Source organism: Ipomoea nil, unplaced genomic scaffold, assembly GCF_001879475.1.
Source record: "Ipomoea nil cultivar Tokyo-kokei standard unplaced genomic scaffold, Asagao_1.1 scaffold3104, whole genome shotgun sequence".
Lineage (NCBI taxonomy): Eukaryota > Viridiplantae > Streptophyta > Magnoliopsida > Solanales > Convolvulaceae > Ipomoea > Ipomoea nil.
The window spans coordinates 1,056,348-1,081,896 of record NW_017619532.1 but is presented as its reverse complement, the minus strand read 5'-3'; the positions used below and the strand labels follow the sequence as shown (position 1 = coordinate 1,081,896).

Genomic DNA, 25,549 nt, shown 5'->3' with positions numbered 1-25,549 from the left:
TTAAACTGAGTAGGCATATACTCTAACTTATCTCTAGGGTCTAGAATGTTTGCAAAAAATATCATTAGATTCATTTTTTTCACATCGCCCCAATACTTCTCAAATTTTGCCTTCATATTTTTCCCCATCACACCAACTGGCCCACCAACTTCCACCATGCCTTTCAATAGGCAGTACAGATCAGAAATCTCAGTAAAGAATGTGTTTGAGGTGACATATAAAGAACCAGAAATTCTAATGGTCATGTCATAAAAACACTTCAGTAACTGAACCAGACTGCCAACAGATTCCCAATCCATAAAATCAGGAATTGAATTACCCAAATCAGACTTGAAAGAGCAATCTGACTCCAAAGATTCAAACACTTTTTGGTAAGTTAATGCAGACTGCAACATCAAATAGGTAGAGTTCCATCTGGTTGGAACATCTAAACACAAAGAAGACCTTTGTTCAATACTCAACCAATCAGCCAAATCCCTGAACTTCTTGAGTCTAGCAGGAGAGTTTCTAACATATCTAACCACCTCCCTAACCTTCTTAACTGAACTATCACAATCCTTAAGACCATCTTGAACTACTAGGTTTAAGATATGGGCAATACCTCTCATGTGAAGATACTTTGTCCTCACAGTAGATGATCCCCAAGACACCATTTTTTTCTTCAGAAACCCCATAGCAGTGTCATTTGATGAGGCATTATCAACAGTCACAGAAAACACATCTCTAAGCCCCCACTCAAGCAAACAATTTTCTAGGGCTTTGGCTAGATATTCACCTTTGTGAGAGGTAACAGGGACAAATGCAAGGATTTTCTTATGAAGCTTCCACTCAGAATCAATGAAATGGGCAGTAACTACCATGTAGTTAATTCTTTGGATGGATGTCCAAGAATCTGTAGTGATACTAACCCTATGACTGCTTCCCCTTAAAAATTGCTTCAATTTCAGTCTCTCCTCATCATAGACAACTAGGATGTCCCTACTTATAGTCCACCTGGATGGAACTATAAACCTAGGGCAAGCAATAGCTATGAACCTCCTGAAACCTATTCCCTCCACAAACCTAAAGGGCAATTCATCTATGATTATCATTTCAACCAAGGCCCTCCTTATTGACTCTTGATTAAAAACCCAAGTCCCTATTTCTCCCACGCCGACCATCTATAAGTGATGTAACAGCCTGAAATGTTAACAGGGACTGCCTAGTTTCCTTGGAGTGAGGATTTTCAAACAGCTAAACATGTGATTTTTTAAGGAAGAAGTCCCATGTTTTTTTTTTGTCTCACAGTGGTAAATTTTGGCACAATAAATGCATTTGCCTTTTACAACCACATTATTAGTGTCCTTTATTGCCTCAAAATGATCCCACACTGGTGATCTGGAAGCAACCTGTTTCCTCTTCTTGGCTGGAACAGCAGTAGGAGGTTGCTCATTCTGCTGATTCTCAACAGTTTGGGCTTCCACCCTTGAAGGTCCATCAATTGAGGAGCTGGGAGGTTGACTACCAGGCATACTGATATTATCCATCTAAAAATGGTGAACTATCAGTACACACAAGTACACAACAAAATTCATAAGCATTCCAGAATCAGACACAGTTTGTGTCATCATTAAACAGGAATGCATAATTAATTAAAGGGCATTATTCAATACAAAATTACAAATATACAAATACAATTAAGGGAATACATCCATAAACTTACAAAGAAATCCAGATTCAGGGATATATTTTAAATATCCAGATGAATCAGAGACTATTATAACATAAAAACAGCTCATTTCATCAACATCATTAACTGAATTTCTATGGGGCTTCCACCAATTAAAGCCTTTAAGAGACATTATAAGTTTATAACACTGAAATTTATAAGACTCTTATAAGTTATAACAGTCAGTGCTTCCACCAGAATGCAGAATATGAATCACAGATTGACTTAATCACATAAAAGTTATGAAATCAAGATACAATCTGGAACTTCTCAACAGATTGACTTAATCACAGTCCACAGAAATCAAAGAATCATAGAAACCATAATCAAGTATCATAACATCACAAACAAGGGACAAGTGATATACAATCTGGAACTTCTCAACAGATTGACTTAATCACAGTCCACAATTCAAAGAATCATAGAAACCATAATCAAGTATCATAACATCACAAACAAGGGACAAGTGATATACAATCTGGAACTTCTCAACAGATTGACTTAATCACAGTCCACAATTCAAAGAATCATAGAAACCATAATCAAGTATCATAACATCACAAACAAGGGACAAGTGATATACAATCTGGAACTTCTCAACAGATTGACTTAATCACAGTCCACAATTCAAAGAATCATAGAAATCATAATCACACACAGTCAGTGCTTCCACCAGAAATCCAGAATGTCACACAACATATCACAAAATAGATCACAAATTCGCAATAAACTCAGAGCAATATGCCAATAACTTTAAGAAATAACTTTTACAAAACTAGGGTTTGCAGTAACAGCTAACAAAGTCAGTGCTTCCACTACAATATCACAGAGACCACATAATACATCACAATAAATTTAAGAACTGCAAATATATAAAAATAGGGTCAGCGAGTTACTTCTTTTCTCACAAATACCCCGGAGAACGAGGGCTTCAGGCCTTCAGTTTACTGGAAGTCGACGACACCACTAGTCCACCACAGCACCACGTCCAGGAGAGTATAGACTACAAAGAAGGTAGTCTTTGTCTAGTAGAGAAGAGAGAACTGAGGAGTGAGGACTAAAATCGCAAGGTGCGACTGCGCAGAGAACCAGAGAGAACTCAGAGTCTCAGAGAATGAGCGAAGAGAAGCTCTCGTCTGGAAACCCTAGCAAGATAAGAGAATCAAGAGACTGACTGCGCAAATGTGAAGTTAGGAGTAACAACATATATATATACTAAGCCTAAACGACGTCGTATTGCTATCTACGTACGCAACCCTAGTTTTAAATCGGGTATTCGGACGGATCGGGTGTATTTTTTACCCACCCTACCCGAACACCGTAAACCGACGTCGTTTTAGATGTCGGTTCGGTTATGCGAATCGGGTAGCGGTTCGGTTCGGTTTGTCTTGGTCGGTTCGCGGTTCGGCCAATTTTTTCGGTTTGTTCGGATTCTGCTCAGCCCTACGGCTAGTAATCACCTTGCTTTAATAGCCGCACTTATTTATTTCTGATCTTAAAAGGATTGGACGATGCTATTAAGGATGGCGTGGACGTGTTCTGTCACGGTCTATGGCTTTGCCGATGGAGTCAAACCGGATTTCAGCACCAACGCGTTTCATGCGGCGGCCGAGAGGCATCGTTGTTGTCTGCGCCGCCGGTAATGAAGGCCCCAACCGTAGTAGTGTCGTCAATGAAGTTCCGTGGATTTTCACCTTCGCCACCTCCACCATTGACCGCGATTTCGAGTTACAAGTCATCTTGGATGACAAAACAGTCATCAAGGTAGTCAACACTGTTGGGGAAACATTCAAAGCAAAGGAACAATTTATGTGGTCAACATGCATTCCCTATTATGAGGGCCATGCATTCCTGTCTGAAAATATGGAGTGGTTAGCATTGGCCTTTGAGATGAGGGCCATGCATTCCCTATTTTGGTGCTTCAGTTGTAATGAAGGTAAATTGCTATAAATAGCAATTTATTCTTCATTACAAACACACGGCATTACTGCCAAATACGAGAAACAGCTCTCTCCATTCTTCTAGGATAAGTTCTTCCCGTCTGTGTTATCTGTCGGAGATATAACGATACCCTGGTCGTTAAATATCTTTAAGATAGTGTTGCCAAACACGACATAGAACGCTGTCGGTTTCCTGTCCCGAAGCAATAACACGTCGCAAATATCCATTCCAGGTATTCATCGCACCTATTTTACCCAACAGTTAAAGATATTTAAAATCAGGGAGGCGATATATACTGCAACGAAGCCAGCTTCTGATGTCACACCCATCAAAATTCTCACCGGCGGTATGAACTACAAACGATGGGCTGCAAGGATCATCATGCTGCTGGAAGAGAAGGATGTTGACTACATGATTTATGATGATCCCACCACCTTCATCCTGACTGCTACGACTACGGCCACGACTGCGACCGCCACTACTGCCACAACCGAGGCAGCTGACAAGTCGGACAAGAGAGCTGACCAATCGAACAAGGCAGCTGATCAAGTTCCTGCACCGAGGCTTGTACGACGCACGTCGCAGGTCTGTCCAAAATATGTGAAAGACAACAAAACTGCGCAAGCCTCCATTCTTCAACGGGTAACAAATTCTATTTTTGACATGTTTTCTGGGGAAAAATCTGCAAAAGCTATCTGGGAACAATTGCAAGAAAAATATGGTTCCGATGACACCGGTAGGAGGAAGTACGTCGTGGGACGATGGCTGCATTTTCAAATGACCGAATCCAAAACCGTGGTGGAACAGGTACATGACTTCGAAAATATGGTTTCTGATATGCGAACTGAAGGTGCTAAGTCAACGATGCATTCCTGGCCGAAGCACTTGTTGATAAGTTGCCCGGGTCGTAGGTAGACTTCAAAAGTAAAATGAAACACGAGCGACGCAACTACACCCTTCAAGAACTTATCAGTAGCATCAACACTGAAGAGGAAAATCGCACGGTACAAAAATCTGAATCCTTTTCTTTCAATTCAAAGGCTAACATTGTTGAGACTACAGGAAAAGATGATAGGCATAAAAAAGGTGATCAAAATAAAAATCAAAAAAGGAATGCGAAAAATAACAACAATCGCATCAAAAATGGAAAAATTCAGAAAAAGGGCAAGAGCGACGAGTGCTATGTTTGTGGGAAACATGGACACCGAGCTGCACAGTGCTATCATTGCAAAGGGTCCACAAATAAAAAAATCAGAGAATGGCGGATCCAAAAATCAAGAAAATGTGGTAGAAACCACGGAGGATGACGAGGCCGTAGCAGCAGTGATTACTGCGATTAACATGGTCGGAGACCCAGACGAGTGGGTCGTGGACACGGGGGCATCTCGCCACTTCTGCAACAACAAGTCTTTTTTCAAGGTGCTCGAGCCCGTCACTGGAGGAGAACAAGTCTTCATGGGCAACTCCAGCATTTCTGAGGTAAGTGGTAGAGGAAAAGTAGAGTTATTGCTTAATTCTGGCAAGAAATTATTACTGAACAATGTGTTGTATGTTCCCTCTCCGCGTAGAAACTTAATTTCCGGGGGCCTACTTAATAAGGTCGGGATCAAAATTGTCCTTGAGTCAGACCGATTGGTTATGACTTGGTGTGGGACTTTTCTCGGAAAAGGGTATCTATGGGGGGGATTATTTGTGTTAGACATATCTATAATTGGACCAGAATCTATCAATAAGAATAATGCTTCCCCTTCGGCTTATATTACTGTTTCAGTTAATTTATGGCATGGTAGATTAGGACATGTTGGCTCAAAGTGCTTAAATAGATTAAAAAGCCTGAATATGTTGCCAAACTTGTCTAATGATGCATGCTCTCAATGTGAAACTTGTGCTGAAGCAAAATTTACTAGGAAGCCATTTTCTGCGGTAACTCATAGAACTTCATCTATACTTGAATTGATTCACTCTGATCTAGCGGATTTTAAAACCACTGAAAGTAAAGGTGGAAAACGTTATTATATAACTTTTATAGATGACTACTCTCGTTTTACAAAACTATACCTCTTGAGAACAAAAGATGAAGCTGAACACAAATTTGTGATTTTTAAAACTGAGGTAGAAAATCAGTTAAACTTGAAAATAAAGAGGCTTCGTTCTGACAGAGGTGGAGAGTATGAATCTTTATTGCTAAAAACCTTATGTGAAACTTCGGGTATAATCCATGAAGTAACTGCACCTTACTCTCCCCAACAAAATGGCATCGCTGAAAGGAAAAACAGAACCCTTCTAGCTATCTGGTTTATGTATGGTACGGTATAAAATGCATGGAATATAATTGAACCAACAGGCAAAGCAACATCGTAGGATGCATGCATGCATGACAATGTTTTTTGTTTCGAATATAATTGCTGCAGCCAGACATTTGTGTACTTAGGGTTAAAATTCTAACAGCATGGCGTACTGAACATCTCCTAGCTATTCCCGGCAAGAATCCTCCCCATTACTACATAATCTCAGGGACTTCCATGTCCACTCCCGGCCCCATACATCCGGAATTGTTGCTACAGTCAAGGCACACAATCCAAATTTCAGTGCTTCAGCAATCAGATCGGCTGTTATGACCACGGGTACGTATGTAGGCCAGAGGCCTGTAGAACTAAGTCTAGCACCAGGTGGATTGTTAGGTTGAGGCTCTGAAGAGTCACATCCAGCACCTTGCCCATAGAAAATGTGACGAGCATAAGAAATAAAGTTGTTATAATTTTTGGTATAGTAGTAAACTCTTACTAGATCACTTGGTTTCGATAACCTCAAATTCTTCTTTCACTTCCAACCATACAGACAAATAATATGAATACACTACATCATCTAGACCACCAGCGACGCCGTACGACATTGGCTCAGGAGAAGCAAACCCCCACGGCGTCGATAGAGCCCGAGCTGGTTTACGAGACTGAGACTGCAGATTACGTGTTGTTCCTTTGCTCTACAGGCTACAACACATCCCAAATCAAGCTCATCTCCAACACGAATCCCAAGGACTTCCAGTGCCCCGATAACACTATTGGAAATTATGGAATTCCCGACCACCTGAAAGTGATTTTAAATCAAGTTAAAAGCAAAAAGTGCGCGGAAATAGCAACAAAGGTTTTTCTGGATACCAAAAGTGATCGGAACAAGGCTTTCGACTTGATTTAAAATCACTTTCAGGTGGTCGGAAATTCCATAATTTCTAGCTATGTAAGTTGACAAAAGACATCATCTCTAGCATCAACTACCCATCAATCGCCATCTCTAAGCTCAAGGACGGTGAGCCTAAGACAGTTACCAGAACTGCCACCAATGTTGGTCCTGAAAAATCTGTGTACACTACAACTATAGAAGCGATGACATGCATTGAGACCACAGTGACACCAAACAAGTTGGTATTTACGAAAGAGAAGAAGAAACTAACCTATAAGGTGACTTTGACAGCTCCATCATCTCTCAAGAATGACATCTTTGGTTCAATTACATGGACTAGTGGTAAGTATAGAGTTCGAAGTCCAATCGTTGTAAGCACGGAGTAACCACTGCTGAAAATTATGGAATTTCCGACCACCCGAAAATGATCTTAAATCAAGTCGAAAGCCTTGTTCCGACCACTTTTGGTGTCCGGAAAAACCTTTATAGCTATTTCCGACCATTTTTTGCTTTTGACTTAATTTAAGATCACTTTCAGGTGGTCGGAAATTCCATAATTTCCAGTAGTGAACTGTAATATTATTAGTCACTTAGATTTAGAGACTAATAATGTTTGTGCATGCCATCCTACATTCCTAATCCCATGAGCTGTATCTGTGTTCCACATTAATGCCATGTGGAGTACATACTTATTGCCCCACAAGTTTCAAGAATTAGGTCATATCTTAGCTAGTGACTAATATAATGGTTGTGCGCCCACTCGAATATGTTTGCTCACCTTTAGAAGGTGAAGTCCCCTATGCTAACCTTAACTTTAAAAGTATTGCACTTTCAAGATGAAGTGGCTAAAAATAAAAATTATTTTCTTATTTGTTTCTTGACACAGTGTAATGAAAGTTTGCATATTTTGCAAGCTTTCAAATGCACAACGTTTGCATTTTCCGCCCAACAAACTCTTCGAGCATCTGCCAACCTCAATCGCGTAACATGTTGTCAATTGTCAGTATTAATTAAACACATATAACTAGACCAAAAATTATAACTTGTAAGGAATGTATAAATTTATTTCTATCAATAAACGTTGTCACACTTTGAGAGGAGATATTGACTTAACCTTCCAAGCCTCTGACAACCAAAAAAATCATCATAACTATATTGTTATTGACTTGTTTGTCCCGACAACTTTTATTTGGGTAACATAGTTTTGGCCTTATGGATAGCTAATTCTTCAACAATTTTATTTCTTCTAATTGAAAAATGAAAGGACCATATTAGGACGTGACCTTCATCACATACTTCCCTTCCACTTTGTACTTGGATTCAATCTTTGTTGCGGCCTAGTAAAAATGGGGTGATACTTTATAGATATATAGTGAGTTTAGCTAGAAAATTTTGTATGGATCAATACATCAACTCAAAGTTTCATGTATTGTTATGCATAAAAAAAATTAAAAATCAATGTATTATGATAATTTTACAATTTTTTTAGAGGTAATTTTGACCTTTAATATAGATTGAAGCTTAATTTGTTTGCTATTCACATGAATTAATATTGAGATTGGTCTTCTTTGAGGATGGTTGTGTCAATGTAGGTCTACCGCGATATTAAATGATGGTTTTGCCCTTAATTAAATTGAATAATTAAAATCATAATATTGTGCAGTTAATTTGATGCATAAAAAAACCATCTCAAATTAAAAACATGCAGGCCCAATACAAAAGTTTTGTGGTACGCGGTCTAAAAACAGCGCAGTTTCTTTAAGTAAAGAAACGACGTGTCGTTACAGTTAATGGAGCGCGCATGTTTGGTGTATTAATTTCTAACTGAAATTACAGTGTATCTAAACCGACACTTCCTCACGTATTATTTTTATATTATCAAATGAAACTGCGATTGAATTGAAATGAAATTGTAGTTGTGTTGAAATGAAACTGCAGTGTATATAAAATGAAACTGAATAACATTTCACATATTTGAGTGTATATTGTGCATGATATTGTAGTTATATCGAAATGATAATGTAGTTGTGTTTCAATGAAACTATAGTGTATATAAAATAAAATTACATAACATTTTCACATATTTAAGTGTATAAATATCGAAAGAAACTGTAATTATATCGAAATGAAACTGTACTGTATACAAAATGAAACTGAAAAACATAGTTACTTTTTGTGAAACAGCGCCAAAGTTGTTTTGAAACTCGATGCATAATTGATTATGCACCGCGGTGCATGATATAATTTGCCTTAAGAAAGCGGGTCGGCCCAAAATGAGAAATTTGAGCCCAAATTAAAATATAGACCGGCAGGCCCTTTTTTAAAAAGAAGAAGTGGGTCTGGACCATTATTTCAGACCCGGCCCAGATTTACCCCTTATCAGCGACAATTTATATCCTACACCACGGCGTGCGTTGCATTATGCGCCTAGATGTAAAACGACGTCGTTTTAAATTTATTTTTTTTTGAAATTTCTCGCCCCAGTGAATGGTAATAGTTTTTTCTTTAAAAAAAAACCCGCTGTTCAAGAATGTACATAATGTTATACTAGAATACACACAATTGTATACATGAATGTACATAATTATATAACAAAATATACATACTCTTTTTAAAAGATAATACACATAATCTAACATAATACATAATAAACATAATCTTTTAACATAATACACATCAACTATTAACATAATACACACAAATTTTCTGATTCGGATGTATATAATTGTATAAAAAGAATGTACATAATTTTATAAAAAATGTACATAACTGTATGAGCCAATACACATAACTGTATGAACAAATACACATAACTGTGTGAACAAATACACATAACCCCAGCAACTTCCTACCGCGCCTCCCAAAATGATCCCAAAACGACGTCGTTTTGGGTGGCGCGCGGCGCACAGTGCTATGTGCGCCGTGGTGTAGGGTATAACGATTGCTTATCAGCCAATCGTTATACCGTGGGCAAATTATTGTATGGACCATGGTCCACACAATGTTACGTGAACCATAACAAAAAATACATTTTTAATATATTAAATGTACATTATTTTTGTACTGAATGTACATTATACTATATAATGTACACTCAGTACAAAAATAATGTACATCCTCTAAATACAATGTACATTATTTTTGTACTGAATATACATTATTTTTGTACCATGGTCCACACAATAATAATTGTATACCGTGCACCAGGGCGCACATAGCAATGTGCGCCTCGCGCATCCCAAAACGACGTTGTTTTGTATTTTGTTATAAAATTCTGTGTTTTCAGGTATAAAATTTTGTACATTCGAAACAGGGGATTTGTATCCTTTTAAAAAAGATTATGTGTTTTCGAGTATAAAATTCTGTGTTTTCAGGTATAAAATTCTGTGTTTTCTATTATATAATTCTGTACATCGAAACATGGGGATTTTTAATTATAAAAATTCTGTGTATTATATTATACAATTCTGTACATTCGAAGCATAAATTTTTTTTTTAAGGAGTTAACAGCAGACACGCGAAAAGGTCCAATTGTGTGGACCATAAATAAAAATTACATTTTTAATATACTAAAAGTATACATTTTTTTTAATGCTACTAGCTCTATTACAATGTAGTATCTGATACTGTACTTTCTCAACCTACTGAAACACAAAGCCTCCACTGAAGCTCGAACTTACAACCTTCCAAATGGAAATCCAACCGGGGTACTATTAGACCACATAGTCCTGATAATAATGTACATTTAATATACAAATAATTTATATTCATGGTCCACACAATAATTTGCTTTATCAGCTTCATCTCCATTCAATCAAACAATTAAAACCTATCTGATCTGGTGCGGCGCCGAGAAAGAGAGAGACGCCGGCGGATCCGACGGAGGAGGAGCACCATCGCTTACAACCACCGCCGGGAAGTGTGTGTAAACAACAATCAAATCATGGTATTTCTAAATCTGGAGAAAACAACACAAACAATATCTGTGCTACACGTTTTAACATATAGAATTAGCAACCAAAATCAGTTCCTTGCTTAATGCATGCAAAAGCTCTTATCCATCCGGCTTTTGCGCTTCTTCACGGTTATACGTCGCTCATTAATCATTTGGTCGGTGTAGGTAATAGAGACAGCAACTCGATCACACAATACAAAACCTCAGGCCATCATATTCGTATACACACCCTTTCTACTAATTAACTTCACCCAAATAACGACCAATTGATGTTGAAAAAAAGCTTTTATTTTTATTTTTATTATTTTTTTTTTTTATTTTTATGGTAAACACATTTACTATATGTTTTCGTTTATTATATTCACAGCAATCGATTAAGGGTCCGTTTGGAAAGCAGGAAAATGACTTCTGGAAAATGTTTTCTGGAAAATGAGTCACTTTCCGGAAAACATTTTCCTTTCCAGTGTTTGGTTGCATTCTGGAAAACTGTTTTTGTGTGTTTGGTTCATTTTCTGGAAAATGAGTAGAATTATATAATTAAACATTTTAATTATTTTATTTAGAATATTACAACATGTATAATAATATATAATAATATAATAATAATAATTTTAAATATAATAAAAATAACTAATAATATATCAAAAATATTATGGTGGTGGGGGTGGTGTAGTGGTAGTGGTGTTATTCGTTATATAATAATAATAATAATAATAATAATAATAATAATAATAATAATAATAATAATAATAATAATAATAATAATAATAATAATAATAATTGGTGGGGGTGTGGTGGCGGTGGTTGCGGTGGTATGGTGGTGGTGGTGGTGGCGGTGGCGGCGACGGTGGTTGCGATGGTATGGTGGTGGCGGCGGTGGTATGGTCGTGGTGGTGGCGGCGACGGTGGTGTGGTGGTGGTGGCGGTGGTTGCGGTGGTATGGTGGTGGTGGCGGCGGCGGCGGCGACGATGGTTGCGGTGGTGGTGGTGGCGGCGGTGGTAGTGGTGGTGGTGTGATGGTGGTGGTGCTGGTGCTGGTGGCGGCGACGGTGGTTGCGGTGGTGGCGGTAGTGGCGGCGACGGTGGTTGCGGTGGTGGTGGCGGCGGTGCGATGGTGGTGTGATGGTGTGGTGGCGGTGGTATCGTGGTGGTGGTGGCGGCGACGATGGTTGCGGTGGTATGGTGGTGGTGGTGGTGGTGGTGGCAGCGGTGGTGGTGGTAGTGGTTGCGGTGGTATGGTGTTGGTGGTGGTGGTGTGGTGGCGGTGGTTGCAGTGGTATAGTGGTGGTGGCGGCGGCAGTAGTGGTGGTGATGGTGGTAGTGAGGTGGTGGTGGTATGGTGTTGATGATGTTGGTGGTGGTGTGATGTTGGTGTAAAAGTTGGAAAATGACTTCCCCCAAAAAAAAAAGGAAGTCATTTTCCTCCAAAACAAGCCTATTTTCCAAAGTCAACGGAAAATGATTTCCGTTGACTTGATTTTCCAGGCACATCCAAACAACGGAAACTTGGAAAATGATTTCCAGAACTCATTTTCCAGGTTTCCAAACACACCCTAAAGTAATTAGCTGTCACTTTTTTTCTTTTAGGTATTTAGATGTATTTTATATAAATTGAAGGAGAGCAAATATCAATTTTAGTCCCACAAGTATTAACAAAATGACAGTTTTGATCCACATGTTTAATTGCTACTAATTTTCATCCATGACTATTACTTTAGTACCAATTTTCATCCACGACTATTGATTTAGTGCCAAAATTCATCATGCCGGTCACTCCTCTTTTTAAGACATGCCGAAATTTAAAATTTTAAAGGTATTTTCATTTTTTTCAACTTTAAATCTCAATTTGAGTATGAATAAAGGAATTTAAGCTCTTAGATCGATCTCAATTTGCAGTTCTCCTCTTCATCATACCTTAATTTGAAGAGAAAAGCTGCGAATTGGAATCGATCTTATAGCTTAAATCCATTTATTTATGCTCAAATTTGGATCTTAATTTGAAAAAGGATGAAAATACTCTTAATAATTTCATATTTCAGCATATCTTAAACGAATTGGTGACCGACGTGATGAATTTTGTCACTAAAATATTAGTCGTGGACTAAAATTGGTATTAAAACAATAGTCGTGGATGAAAATTGGTAGGAATTAAACATGTGGACCAAAACTGTCATTTTGCTAATACTCGTGGGACCAAAATTGGTATTTGCTCAATTGAAGGAGCTGAGATCATTTATATGACGTACTGTTATTAACATTATTATTAACAAAACAAAACATAATAATTTTGAATTAAAAATAAATATTAATAAAGTTACATTGTCGAAAATTTGACATGAAAGAATATAAATTTTATATTTAAATCTTGTGTAATAGTCCACAAACCACACAAAAAGAGGTAACCCAGGCCACAAATCTAAGAAAGTTGACAAGAATTGAATTTGTAATCTTTAAATAAGAGAATCATGTTTCACCTATTTGATTATCTTTTTTTTTTTTGTTTTTTGTTTTTTTTTTTGTTTTTTAAATTAAATTAGAATGTTAGGCAGATTCATTGTTCTAAATTTATATAGATATATAGTGCAATTATTATTATTATTATTATTATTATTATTATTATTATTATTATTATTATTATTATTATTACTATTATTATTATTATTATTATTATTATTATTATATTTTAAGATTCACATTTCACTACAAAAAAATAGTAAAATAGTAACAAATTTAGCATTAGATAAAATATTAAATACCTACAAATTTAAATATTTTACCGACAGAAATTTGTTGAAATGAAGTATGAAAAATAATAGGTAAATGTTTTACATTAAATTAGAATTTACCAACAGAATTTTGTTAAAATGAAGTACGAAAATAATAGGTAAATGACACAAGAATTTTTACTTAGAAATTGGCTTGAAAGGGAAATACACCAGGATTTCAATTTGTGCAAGCTGGTAATCTGCATATGTTAAGAATCCATATAATCATAGCACTTGATTGAACCCTTTTCCTTTCTCCTCCCAATGATCGAATCCCCAATCCCAATGGTCCTCACACTCTGACCTAACAAAACAAATCCTCACAAGGGATTTACCCACTCACACTCTGACCTGACAGAACAAATCCTCACAAGAAATTTATCCACTTTGAGACACTATAACCTGCCAAGATTCGAACATTATTGGTCTCTTATCCCAAATGTTGTTTAGTGCATACTAAACCAGTGAGCTAAGCCCAAACTTTTCCCTCTATTACTATTACTCGTATATTAAACTAACCTTAGCTTATCAAAATTAGGTTAAAACTTTTAATTTTTTTTTTTTTTTAGGTACATAAACAAAAAAAAAAAAAAAAAAAAAAAAACATTATTGTGTGTTAGGATGGCTCGGTTTTAATACGAATGGCATGAGTAATTTTGTTATGATGTTACCTAAATTACAAATATGAGTAAATACCACCTATGGTCCCTCGAGTTTGGTCGCATCGCCATCAATGGTCCCTAACTTCCGTAATTACCATCCGTCATCCTCCGAGTTGTCAAAAGTTACCTTCTAGCGTCCTTCCGTTACTTCCTCCCGTCTCAGCCGTCAAAATGGAGGGTAATATTGTCATTTGACTTATACAAAAAGAGTTAATACCAGCCAAGGTCCTCGAGTTTGGTGGTTTGGCCATCTTTAGTCCCAAGTTTCCATATTCCATTATTTTCCTTCTTTCATATTCTCTTCTTCAAATGTATTATTATTACTATTATTTATAGTTATTATTAAATTCTTATTATTATTACTATTATTTAAAGTTATTATTAAATTATTATTATTATTATTATAATATTCATATTCATATTATTATTATTATTATTATTATTATTGTTATTGTTATTATTAAATTATTATTATTATTATTGGTGGTTTGGTCATCTTTAGTCCCAAACTTGGCCAAACAATATTAAAGAAAGTTGGTGGTTTCTCAACTTCCAACTCGAACTCCCTCTTCTCCTATACAATATTAAAGAAAATTTACAAATGTATAGGGGTCGTTTACTTCATTTATCTGTTTTTTCATTTTCAGTTTTTCATTTCTCCATTTCTCCGGTTTTCTTTCTCCATTTTTCCAGATATCCTTCTCCATTTTTTCATTCCTCCAGATTTTTATTTCTCTAATTTTTTGATTTTATTAAATACACTCATCCTATATAGCATTTGCACATTTCTACAACAACAACAACAACAATAATAAGAATTTAATAATAATAATAATAATAACAATAAATAATAGTAATAATAATAAGAATTTAATAATAATAATAATAATAACAATAACAATAATAATAATAATAATAATAATAATAATAATAATAATTTAATAATAACAATAACAACAACAACAACAACAACAACAATAATAATAATAATAATAATAATAATAATAATAATAATAATAATAATAATAATAATAATAATAATAATAATAATAATATGAATATGAATATTATAATAATAATAATAATAATAATAACAATAATAATAATAATAATAATAATAATAATAATTTAATAATAACAATAATAACTTTAAATAATAGTAATAATAATAAGAATTTAATAATAACTATAAATAATAGTAATAATAATACATTTGAAGAAGAGAATATGAAAGAAGGAAAATAATGGAATATGGAAACTTGGGACTAAAGATGGCCAAACCACCAAACTCGAGGGACCTTGGTTGGTATTAACTCTTTTCGTATAAGTCAAATGACAATATTACCCTCCATTTTGACGGCTGAGACGGAAAGACGCTAGAAGGTAACTTTTGACAACTCGGAGGATGACGGATGGTAATTACGGAAGTTTGGGACCGTTGATGGCGATGCCACCAAACTCGAGGGACCATAGGTGGTATTTACTCTTACAAATATTTATCGTCATTCTTTCGTCAAATGATATATAAGATTTTGTTACAAATAAGTTCACATTTTGTTACATAAAATTACAAAACGAAAGAAAGAAACAAATAAATTATATTCACATTTTGTTACATAAAATTACAAATCTTATTGTTATTCTTCCATCTTTGATAAGAATTTTGACACTACAAACCACCACCACCACCACTGCTGCATGAATGGAGTGTTGGGATATATAAGCTAAGCAATTTCCAACTTTGGGTGTATATATGCCCGCCCTCTTGGCCCTCTGCTATCCTACCTTAGCTCATTCAACAAACCTCACCTCACTATATATAGGGATACTTGTTTGGTTAAAGTCTATCAATTTATCATCTATCAGCAGCAATACCAAGCTAGAACACTATGAAGATATTATTGTTTGTGTTTTTGTGTGTCTCTGCCGTCTTCTTTTGCTCTTGTGTCGGAGAATCTGAGCCTGAGCCTCCTACGCAACAACAAAATGATAAAGTTTACATAGTCTATATGGGCGCTGCAGCCCCATCCAGCAATGGCGCCATGCGAAAGGATCAAGCTCAGCTCATCACCTCATTGACGAAAAGGTCAATCTAATAATATATATATTATTGTCATCGTTATATTCACTGATACTAATAACATATATATATGTGTATCTGATCTGCAGGAATAGGAATGCATTGGTGTACACCTACACAAATGGGTTCTGTGGGTTTTCAGCCAGGTTGTCGGAGGAAGAAGCTGGATCCATTGCTCAAAACCCCGGAGTGGTGTCTGTTTTTCCTGATCCAATTTTGCAGCTCCAAACAACCCGCTCCTGGGATTTTCTGGATTCCATTTCTTATACAAAAATCTCTCCCACTAATCTCCGCAGATCAACATCAACTGCCGCCGCTCAACCATTATCTTCCAGTGGAGCAGATACCATAATAGGCATCTTGGACTCAGGTTTTTCATTTCATTTCTTCGTCCAATCAATTTTTTATCACCTACATATATAGAAATATCAAACGTTATACCCTACATCACGGCGCGCGTAGCACTGTGTGCCGCGCGCCTCCCAAACCGACGCGGTAGGAAGTTGCTGTGATTATGTATATTTGTTCGTACATCTTTTATACAATTATGTACATCCGAATCAGGGAATTTTTGTGTATTATGTTAAGAGTTGATGTGTATTATGTTAAAAGTTTATATTTATTATGTATTATGTTAGATTATGTGTATTATCTTTTAAAAAAAAAGTATGTATATTTTGTTATATAATTATGTATATTCATGTATACAATTATGTGTATTCTAGTATAACATTATGTACATTTTTGAACATGATTTTTTTTTAAAGAAAAATTAACTGCCAAACACTGGGGTGGGAAATTTCAAAAAAAAAAAAATAAAATTGAAATGACGTCGTTTTGCATCCGGGCTCACAATGCAACGCGCGCCGTGGTGCAGGATATAAATTGCCTAGAAATATACATATATATAATACGGAGTACTAAATAACAATGTTGTTGATGTATAAACTATATATGTTAGGAATATGGCCTGAATCTCCTAGCTTCAATGACGACGGCATGGGACCGATCCCGGCCCGATGGAAGGGAAAGTGCGAGGAAGGCGATGATTTCAACTCTTCCAACTGCAACAGGTAATAATTTAGAGTAATTTTACGTACCACGTTTGTCGCCATAAGCAGCAATATTTGAGTAGCAGTAGTCCAGTTTATGAATTCAACTAACATAAACTTATGTTATCAGAAAATTAATTGGGGCACGATATTACCCGGATGTTATGGACGTCCCGTCGGCCAGGGACAGTATAGGACATGGAAGCCACGTGGCGTCCACGGCAGCTGGATCGCTGGTTGATGACGCGTCATACTACGGTCAAGCTAGAGGGACGGCCAGGGGTGGGTCCCCTACTTCGCGAATTGCCATGTACCGAGTTTGCGAGAATGTCGGATGCCAAGGATCTGCGATCTTGAAAGGGTTCGACGATGGTATTAAGGATGGTGTGGACGTGTTGTCGCTGTCACTGGGCGGATTTGGTGGACTCAAACCCGATTTCTCCACCGATGTTATCGCCATCGGTGCGTTCCACGCCGTCGAGAGAGGCATTGTTGTGGTCTGCGCCGCCGGAAACTCTGGACCAGACCGCAGTAGTGTCGTCAACGAAGCTCCATGGATTTTCACTGTCGCCGCCTCCACCATTGACCGCGATTTCCAGTCACAAATCATCTTGGGCGACGGCACAGTCATCAAGGTACTCATCATACTCAACACACCTATCATTCTATAGACCCAGGACATAGCAACAAAAATGGACCTTATATTAAATTAATAAATATTTTTATAACTAAAATTTAAATTAAATAAGAAAAAAATAGTAATGTCCAATAACTTAAATAAGATTCACAAGTTTTTAACAATTTTACATACACATGAAAACAATTATAGATGCATTCGTGAATTTAAAATAATCAATAACCGCATCAGTGTTTTCATAAATAAAGAATTATATAGTTTATAAAATGAATAAATAGTTTAAAACCAAATATAGCTTATAGACAATCACATTATTATTATAATAAATAATAAAATAATTATTAAAAACAATTTATAAAATAAAACTTATAAAAAAAGAGCATAGCATAAAATCTTAATTATTGGGAACAATAAATCAAAACACTCAAAAATGAAACATAACTAATTGCATAAAATAGTTTGAATAAAAAACACGTACTAAATCACAAATCTTCTATATTAATATCATATTTATAATTTTTTTTTTTTAAATTAGATCACTTTCAAATTTTTCTAGATTGATTTGAATACGATGACAAACAATAAAACTTCTAAACTACTACATTGACTAGATAATTCATAAAAAAAATTTAAAATTATCTTTTAAAATATTTTCATAACTAAATCACAAAATATATTATATATACATAACTCATTATAAAGTTCACAAAATAACACATATTCTAAATATAAGTAGTAAATTAGTCGAATAGAAATAGATTCAAAATTTGATATGAATCACAAATCAATCTATATTATAAATCTCACTACAAGTCTACTAAAGGTAAAAAAAAAAAAAAAAAAAAATCACAAAATTACAAATTAAATTTTAAAAAATACAAATTAAAAATAGAAATTAATTTGGCAAGTTACAATTTTATTATAATAACATCCCTAAATTCATCTACTAAAAAGTAGGGAGGAAAGATTTTATGTAAAAATATATATGAGGGGATTTGATCTCTTGACCATGAGTATACAAAATTGCAAACTACAAGTCTTACCAACTCAACCAACTAAAAAGATATTATAATAGTATCCCTAATTTATCTATTAACTAGTACATACGGGAAATTTTATGGAAAACAACATCTAGGGGATTCGATCCATTGACCATATGGACAAAAAAAGCAAAGTCCTACTAACTAAGCTAACACAAAGATCTAAAACAATAATGTATGTTAAATAATTATACAAAATACTATGGCATATATATAAGAGGTCATGGGAATGGTGGGCCCTTTCTAAACATGGGCCAGCCTGCACTTGCCCAGGGCCGGGCCTGAACACACGTACAACAACCAACCAAAGCATTCACATCACATCAACACATATATGTCGTATCCTAATTGCCTAGCTTGTCTGTGTGGAGTACAGGGCGGGGGAATTTATATTGGAAAACTCAAGAAAAGTACGGTGTATCCATTGGCGACGGGGGCGTCGGTTAAATTGGAGAATGCTACTAAAAGCAACGCCAGGTAATATACTTCCATTCATGGCTAAAAATGAGTGAAATTGGTAGTACTATATATATACATTACTAACAGATGAAAGTTGGTTTCAGGGATTGTTTACCCATGTCATTAGACCCTGAGAAGGCGAAGGGGAAGATTATTCTATGCGAAACCCGCGACTCGACTTCTTACATTGGCCTTAAGATATATGAGGTGAAAAATGCAAACGGGGTTGCAGTAATACTGGTCAGCCCCGACCCCGAGGATAGGATAATGGCGCTGAAACTTGGTGGTTTTCCGGGATCCATAATCCTAGAAAAGGAAGCCAACCAGATTTTCAGCTACATCAGCTCAACCAAGTAAAACATGCATCATTTAACATTAAATTCTTTGTATAACCGTCATTCTGTTATGGATTCTAGATCAATATATAAATTTAATTTTTGTGAATTAAGGAATCCCGTGGCAACCATCCTCCCAACTGTGACAGTGACAGGAAATAAACCGGCACCTGCAGTAGTATACTTCTCATCAAGAGGACCATCGCTTGCAAGCGTGAATCTCCTCAAGGTATGTTAGTTAGTTTCCTGTAGTTTATGTGCCAACAGGCAAACAAATTAAACAACATATAATGCGTATTTTTTTTTGAATTGGGGAATTGCATGGCAGCCTGACATTTGTGCGCCTGGGGTTGACATTCTGGCCGCGTGGCCTGATATTGATGGGGACGAGATTATCCCTGTCAAGAGTTATCCAGGTTACAACTTAATCTCTGGGACTTCCATGGCCTGTCCGCATACCTCAGGGATTGTTGCTACAGTGAAAGCACAAAACCCAAATTTCAGTGTTTCTGCAATCAGATCAGCAGTTATGACCACAGGTAACAACCACAACGTACTATATTTGCCTTTTCTTTTGTCTGTGTATAACACCCTGTATGTGTCTCCACTTCTAGCCATGCAGACAAACAATTTGAATGCGCCAATAACGACAACAGATGGAGCAATTGCCACGCCGTATGACATTGGTGCAGGAGAATTAAATCCCACAGCAGCATTAAATCCCGGACTGGTTTACGAAACTGAGATTGCAGATTACCTGCACTTCCTCTGTGCAACAGGCTACAACACATCTCAAATTCGGCTCATCTCGTCAACTGTCCCCAAGGGCTTCAAGTGCCCCAAGAAGTTCACAGAAGACGTGATCTCCGCCATCAACTACCCATCCATTGCCGTCTCCAATCTAAAGAAAGGTGAGCCTAAGGCAATTACAAGAACTGTAAGCAATGTTGGCCCCGAAGAATCAGTGTACACTGCAACAATTGAAGCACTAACAAACATTGAGGTCACTGTAACACCAAATAAGTTGGTGTTTACAAAACAAGAGAAGAAGTTAAGCTATACTGTGATCTTTACAGCTTCATCATCCCTTGAGACAGACACATTTGGGTCAATTACATGGACTAGTGGAAAATATAGAGTTAGAAGTCCAATCGTTGTAAGTGTTGAGTAAGGGAGTCTATCAATTAAGGGACAGATGGCTAGACAATGTGAACTGATCCCTAAAGTCCAAAAGAGATGTTACTATACACATCAATATTTTATGCCAGAGTGTTTGTAAACTACGATCATGGTATTTCTAAATCTGGATAAAACAACACTAACAAAACAAACAATATCTGTTCTACACGTTTTAACATATGGAATTAACAGCCAAATCAGTTGCTTGCTTACTGCAAAAGCTAAGGCTTTGAGTTTTCAAACCTCTTATCCATCTCACGGTTCATTTCGTCGTTATCCATAGGTGTAGCCGTGTAGCTAAGAGACAGCAATTCACACAATACAAAACCTCAGGCCATGCCGCCATGATATTGATATACACACAACTCCACCCTTTCTACTAACTTGAGGCAAATAAAGACGAGTATGAAAATCAAACACATGTACTTTCAGCCTGCTCCGACATTTTAGGTACAACATAAGCCAATATAATACTCATTTGTCAATCATTTAAATCAAGACATTGTTTATTATATCCTAAAAAGTTTAGGTAGTATGTCAATCCTAATAATTTGATTGAAGTGTTTGGTTGAGGAATCGGGTAGAGCCTATTTGGTAAATGGTGATCCAATAGTTTGTCATTTTTATTTCAGTAAGATGTTATAGTCTCTGGTCTCATATTCTGATGGTTTCATTGCCCTTTGGCCTATGTTTGATTGGCTTTTTGCACTTCATTAGTTAAAATTGACTTCAAATAAATAAATAGAATGTAGTCAAATGTCGTTCTTTGATCGCATTTAAATTAAAGTTAATCAAAGATTGCTATATCTTGATCTTTATGCAAAGCTGCTGCATACTCAAATATCATCACTGTTAGTATAGAAAATTGTGAACATGCTAACACTACAAATTGCATCTATAACAAGATTTAGAATCTATATCATTGAAGGAGCTTTAATTATATTTTTTCTGCAGTCTGCAGATAAACTAATATAGAGTTAGTTCCATGTCATATGTGGTTTATTTGACAAAGATATGAATTGTAGAAAATATGGAAACAAAGTTTTACTTGTAGTCTTAGATATTAGATGGTGATTCTTGGGCTTGAGACCATTAGATTACTACAAAAAATCAAGGATTTTGAAACCAATTAACAGATTAGGTATGAAATCTGTGAGCAGGCATAGTGAAAGCATTCCTTGTGAATTGGAACTATTACAAGTAGAGGGCAAATGCTAGTGATAAAGGATGGCATAAAAAAGATCTTTTCAGCCTTTCATCATTTAGCAAACCAAAGATATGGTTAACCATGACTTCATCATCATCTAAGGAGTTTATTCCACTTTTGATCCCTCAAGTATAGTGTTGTTTCCACTTTTGGTTTTCGACTTTGATTTGTTAAACTTTTAGTCCAAAATGTCCAAATACCGTAGTAGGGCGAAATTTGATAAAATTTTCACAAAATGAGAGCATTATATTTTGGATATTTAGGACTGAAAGTGGAATGATTTTAGTGGGGCGACTTTTAAAAGTGGCTTTCTAGTATGCTTTATAATTTCTATGAGCTCTCTATCAATTCCAGTTAGGAGTGGTCAGCTACCATTTGCTTCAGCTGTGGTCGGAAAATCGGAACCAAGAATATTTGTTATTTCAGATTTCCGACCACCAGTGGTCGGAAATTAACAAGTAAATAGTTTTGGAATTATTCAGATTTGTTGTTCCAGATTTACTATTTCTATTGTTACTTTCCTACAAATTGTCCATTGCTTTACCAATTTTAAAACAAGTAGTAATTTCATAACACTACAAATATTATACATTTCATAGAATATTTATTTACACATAATGTTTCAATCACTGCTGGAAATTATGGAATTTTCGACCACCTGAAAGTGATCTTAAATCAAGTCGAAAGTAAAAAGTGATCGGAAATAGCAACAAAGGTTTTTCCGGATACTAAAAGTGGTCGGAACAAGACTTTCGACTTGATTTAAGATCACTTTCAGGTGGTTGGAAATTCTATAATTTCCAGTAGTGAATTCTAACATTCACTTTCAAAACACTAGCTTCCAATTCTAAAATGCTACTATACAAATCAAAATATTTCCTACATCACAAGTAGCATCACAAAAAAAGTTTGAATCTTGACCTATTGCTCTTGCATAGGAGATTGTGTGACATCATTCAATCCAAGATCATCTAGCCCAACACCACTACTTCCATGGCTACCGAATGGATTAGTAGATTAGAAACACGGCTGATTTGAACCACAAAATGCAGCAATTTGAGCTTCCACCCATGCAAATCTGTCTTTCAACTACTTGTTCTCTTCCTGTAGTTGCTTAATTTTTTCCTCACAAGCTACATGTGAGGATGATTGCCTAGATTATGAATTGTTTTACCTCACAACCTCAGGAAAGTAGTGTGGGGTATCTGATCCGAATCCAAAAATGCACAATCCTTTCTTAAGGCCACCGGTTTCCTCGTACCACACATTTGAATCTCCAAGCTCAGGTTGAGTTTGATGTTTTTCAATTACAGCCTCCTATATTCACATATTCGAGGGATATAATCAAATTAAAGGATAATAAGATTACTAATCAGTGTGTACTACTAATTAACCATGCAGACCATCCTCATTTCCAACATGTATAATCAAAGGATAATGAGATTAAACCATTGTCATCTTAACTAAATAAACTTTAATTTGGAAGATTTGGCATCTATTTTTGCATTCAACAACACTGCCTACAATCACTCAAATAAAAAGGGACCATATTTTTTCAAACAAGGAAGCTGCCTACAATCACTCAATTAAGCTAATTAAATCTAGGAAAGCACTGCTTGAAAAAGCGAAATCCACATTACACACAAGATCAACCCAGAGCACTAGAAATAGTATGTACAATATGTAAGATTTTCTCTAATAATATATATTGTATATTATATATTAGTTCCTTAATTAAGTGGTGTAAGTTGACTAGGCTTATTAAGTGGTTTGGCTAGACTGAATAACTAGAAGTTGTTAGTCAATTAGACTCTGTGCCTAATATAAACCTGGGTTGATGGGATACATGTTTATGGATTAGATAGCACATTCAGTTACGGTACTCAGACTGCTCAGTAGACACGAATACACCATCTAGGGTTCTGAGTCTAGTCTGAGGCAAAACATGGCTAACGGTCTACCGTTAAGAGGCAACACAACAGGAACATCAACTGTGGTTGGAGATCAACACGACTATCGCTTCCGCTCATACGAGGTCAGATCTCTCATATACTAATATTTAGTATAGTTAGACTATTTAGATCTAACAAAATATAGTATGTACAATACAGTTTATAACATTTTTCCTTTCAATATAGTATGTAAATTCATATGCGTGTGAATTTGCCTAACTTTTTCCTTTCAATATAGTATGTAAATTCATATGCGTGTGAATTTGCCTAACTTGTTTCTGAAACATACTTCCACATATATAAGTATATAACAGTATTTACAATACAATTTATATAACACAGTACAACACATGAACACAATTTATATAACTTAAAACTAAGTGTGTACTTAATAAACTAAACAGTAATTCAAAAGAATTTATTTCAATATAAAATTTAAAATAAACAAAAATTAGAAATTACCTTTTGTTTTGCATATAACCATAAATTTTCATTCTCTTCTTTTTGCTTTGCATTTAGAACACATTCATTTATATACAAAAACACATGTAGCGACATAGAGGGTGAACACATCATTTTCTAGCTTTTTTCTAAGAACGATCACTTGCAAATAATTATATCAATTATCCCAATCCTACACATCACCATTTCACCAGGGCTACACTGTTAATGCTAGGAAAGTTTTAGTATCTTACCATTACTAGTTGCGCTTTTTTGCAAACAAACTCAATAGTCTTTTTGCGCTTGTGTGTTTCTTGGAACAATGCTGCATGGGAGGGCTATTCTCCAAGTTTTTCTTTCTATCCAAGAACAATAAACCAAATATTAATATTGTTGTTTAACTATAAACTGTATTTAAATAGTAGTAAATGACTTACCAATCTTCTCCGATGCTCAGTCATGGGGATTGAACCTGCAGTGCGCAGTGACGGTCCCAATCCCCCACAGTCCGAATTTCTGTTTCTTTTATTCTTCTCAGCAGTTTTCTTGAAGTTCTCTTTATCCCAAATGCTACGGTATTGAGCTAAAACCGGATCATACTTTCTATATCGTTTATTGCAGAGCACCTCAACGATGCCATATTCAGAGTTGAATATTGACCCAATATTGGGTGTTGGGTCAAACCACTCACACTTGAAGAGAACAACCTTTTTAATTGGAACATTGGAGTACTCAACCTCAACAACTTCTTGCAATGTGCCAAAAAATTTGATTAAGATTGTGCTAACCTCGTTCCCTTGATTGACACTCCGTAGTTAGAAGTCAACTTTCTACGGCAATGTTCTACAGTTTGGAACTTGAAACCATTAACGACATACCCAGTGTATGTGCTAACCTCCATTATCGGCCCAGATGCCAAATCAATGAGTGATTGGTTACACACATTGTTCGTTGGG

The 25,549-nt window shown here is 35.9% G+C and overlaps 1 protein-coding gene and 1 long non-coding RNA gene across 2 annotated transcripts; one reads left to right on the top strand and one right to left on the bottom strand.

Annotated features, from left to right (window-relative positions):
- The first annotated feature begins 16,012 nt into the window (after window positions 1–16,012).
- LOC109166593 (CO(2)-response secreted protease-like) lies at window positions 16,013–21,097 on the top strand. The gene is made up of 9 exons (XM_019315491.1): window positions 16,013–16,297; window positions 16,381–16,661; window positions 17,253–17,364; window positions 17,474–17,978; window positions 19,397–19,497; window positions 19,584–19,832; window positions 19,929–20,043; window positions 20,143–20,353; window positions 20,429–21,097. Exons 1-9 carry the CDS (start codon window positions 16,101–16,103, stop codon window positions 20,983–20,985), a joined length of 2,328 nt encoding a protein of 775 aa, XP_019171036.1. The 5' UTR covers window positions 16,013–16,100; the 3' UTR covers window positions 20,986–21,097.
- A 2,333-nt stretch (window positions 21,098–23,430) lies between these two features.
- LOC109166664 lies at window positions 23,431–25,177 on the bottom strand. Its single transcript, XR_002051703.1, has 3 exons — window positions 25,031–25,177; window positions 24,848–24,952; window positions 23,431–23,517 (listed from the first exon to the last, which is right to left on the bottom strand). It is a non-coding gene; the product is annotated as an uncharacterized LOC109166664 (long non-coding RNA).
- Window positions 25,178–25,549: the final 372 nt, after the last annotated feature.

What these genes read in the sequence shown, in the direction of transcription:
- LOC109166593 (XM_019315491.1), top strand. Translation starts at nt 16,101, where the DNA reads ATGAAGATATTATTGTTTGTGTTTTTGTGTGTCTCTGCCGTCTTCTTT. An exon ending in ATCACCTCATTGACGAAAAG is followed by an intron (nt 16,298 to 16,380) that starts GTCAATCTAATA and finishes TCTGATCTGCAG; the next exon opens with GAATAGGAATGCATTGGTGT. An exon ending in GCGACGGCACAGTCATCAAG is followed by an intron (nt 17,979 to 19,396) that starts GTACTCATCATA and finishes TGTGGAGTACAG; the next exon opens with GGCGGGGGAATTTATATTGG.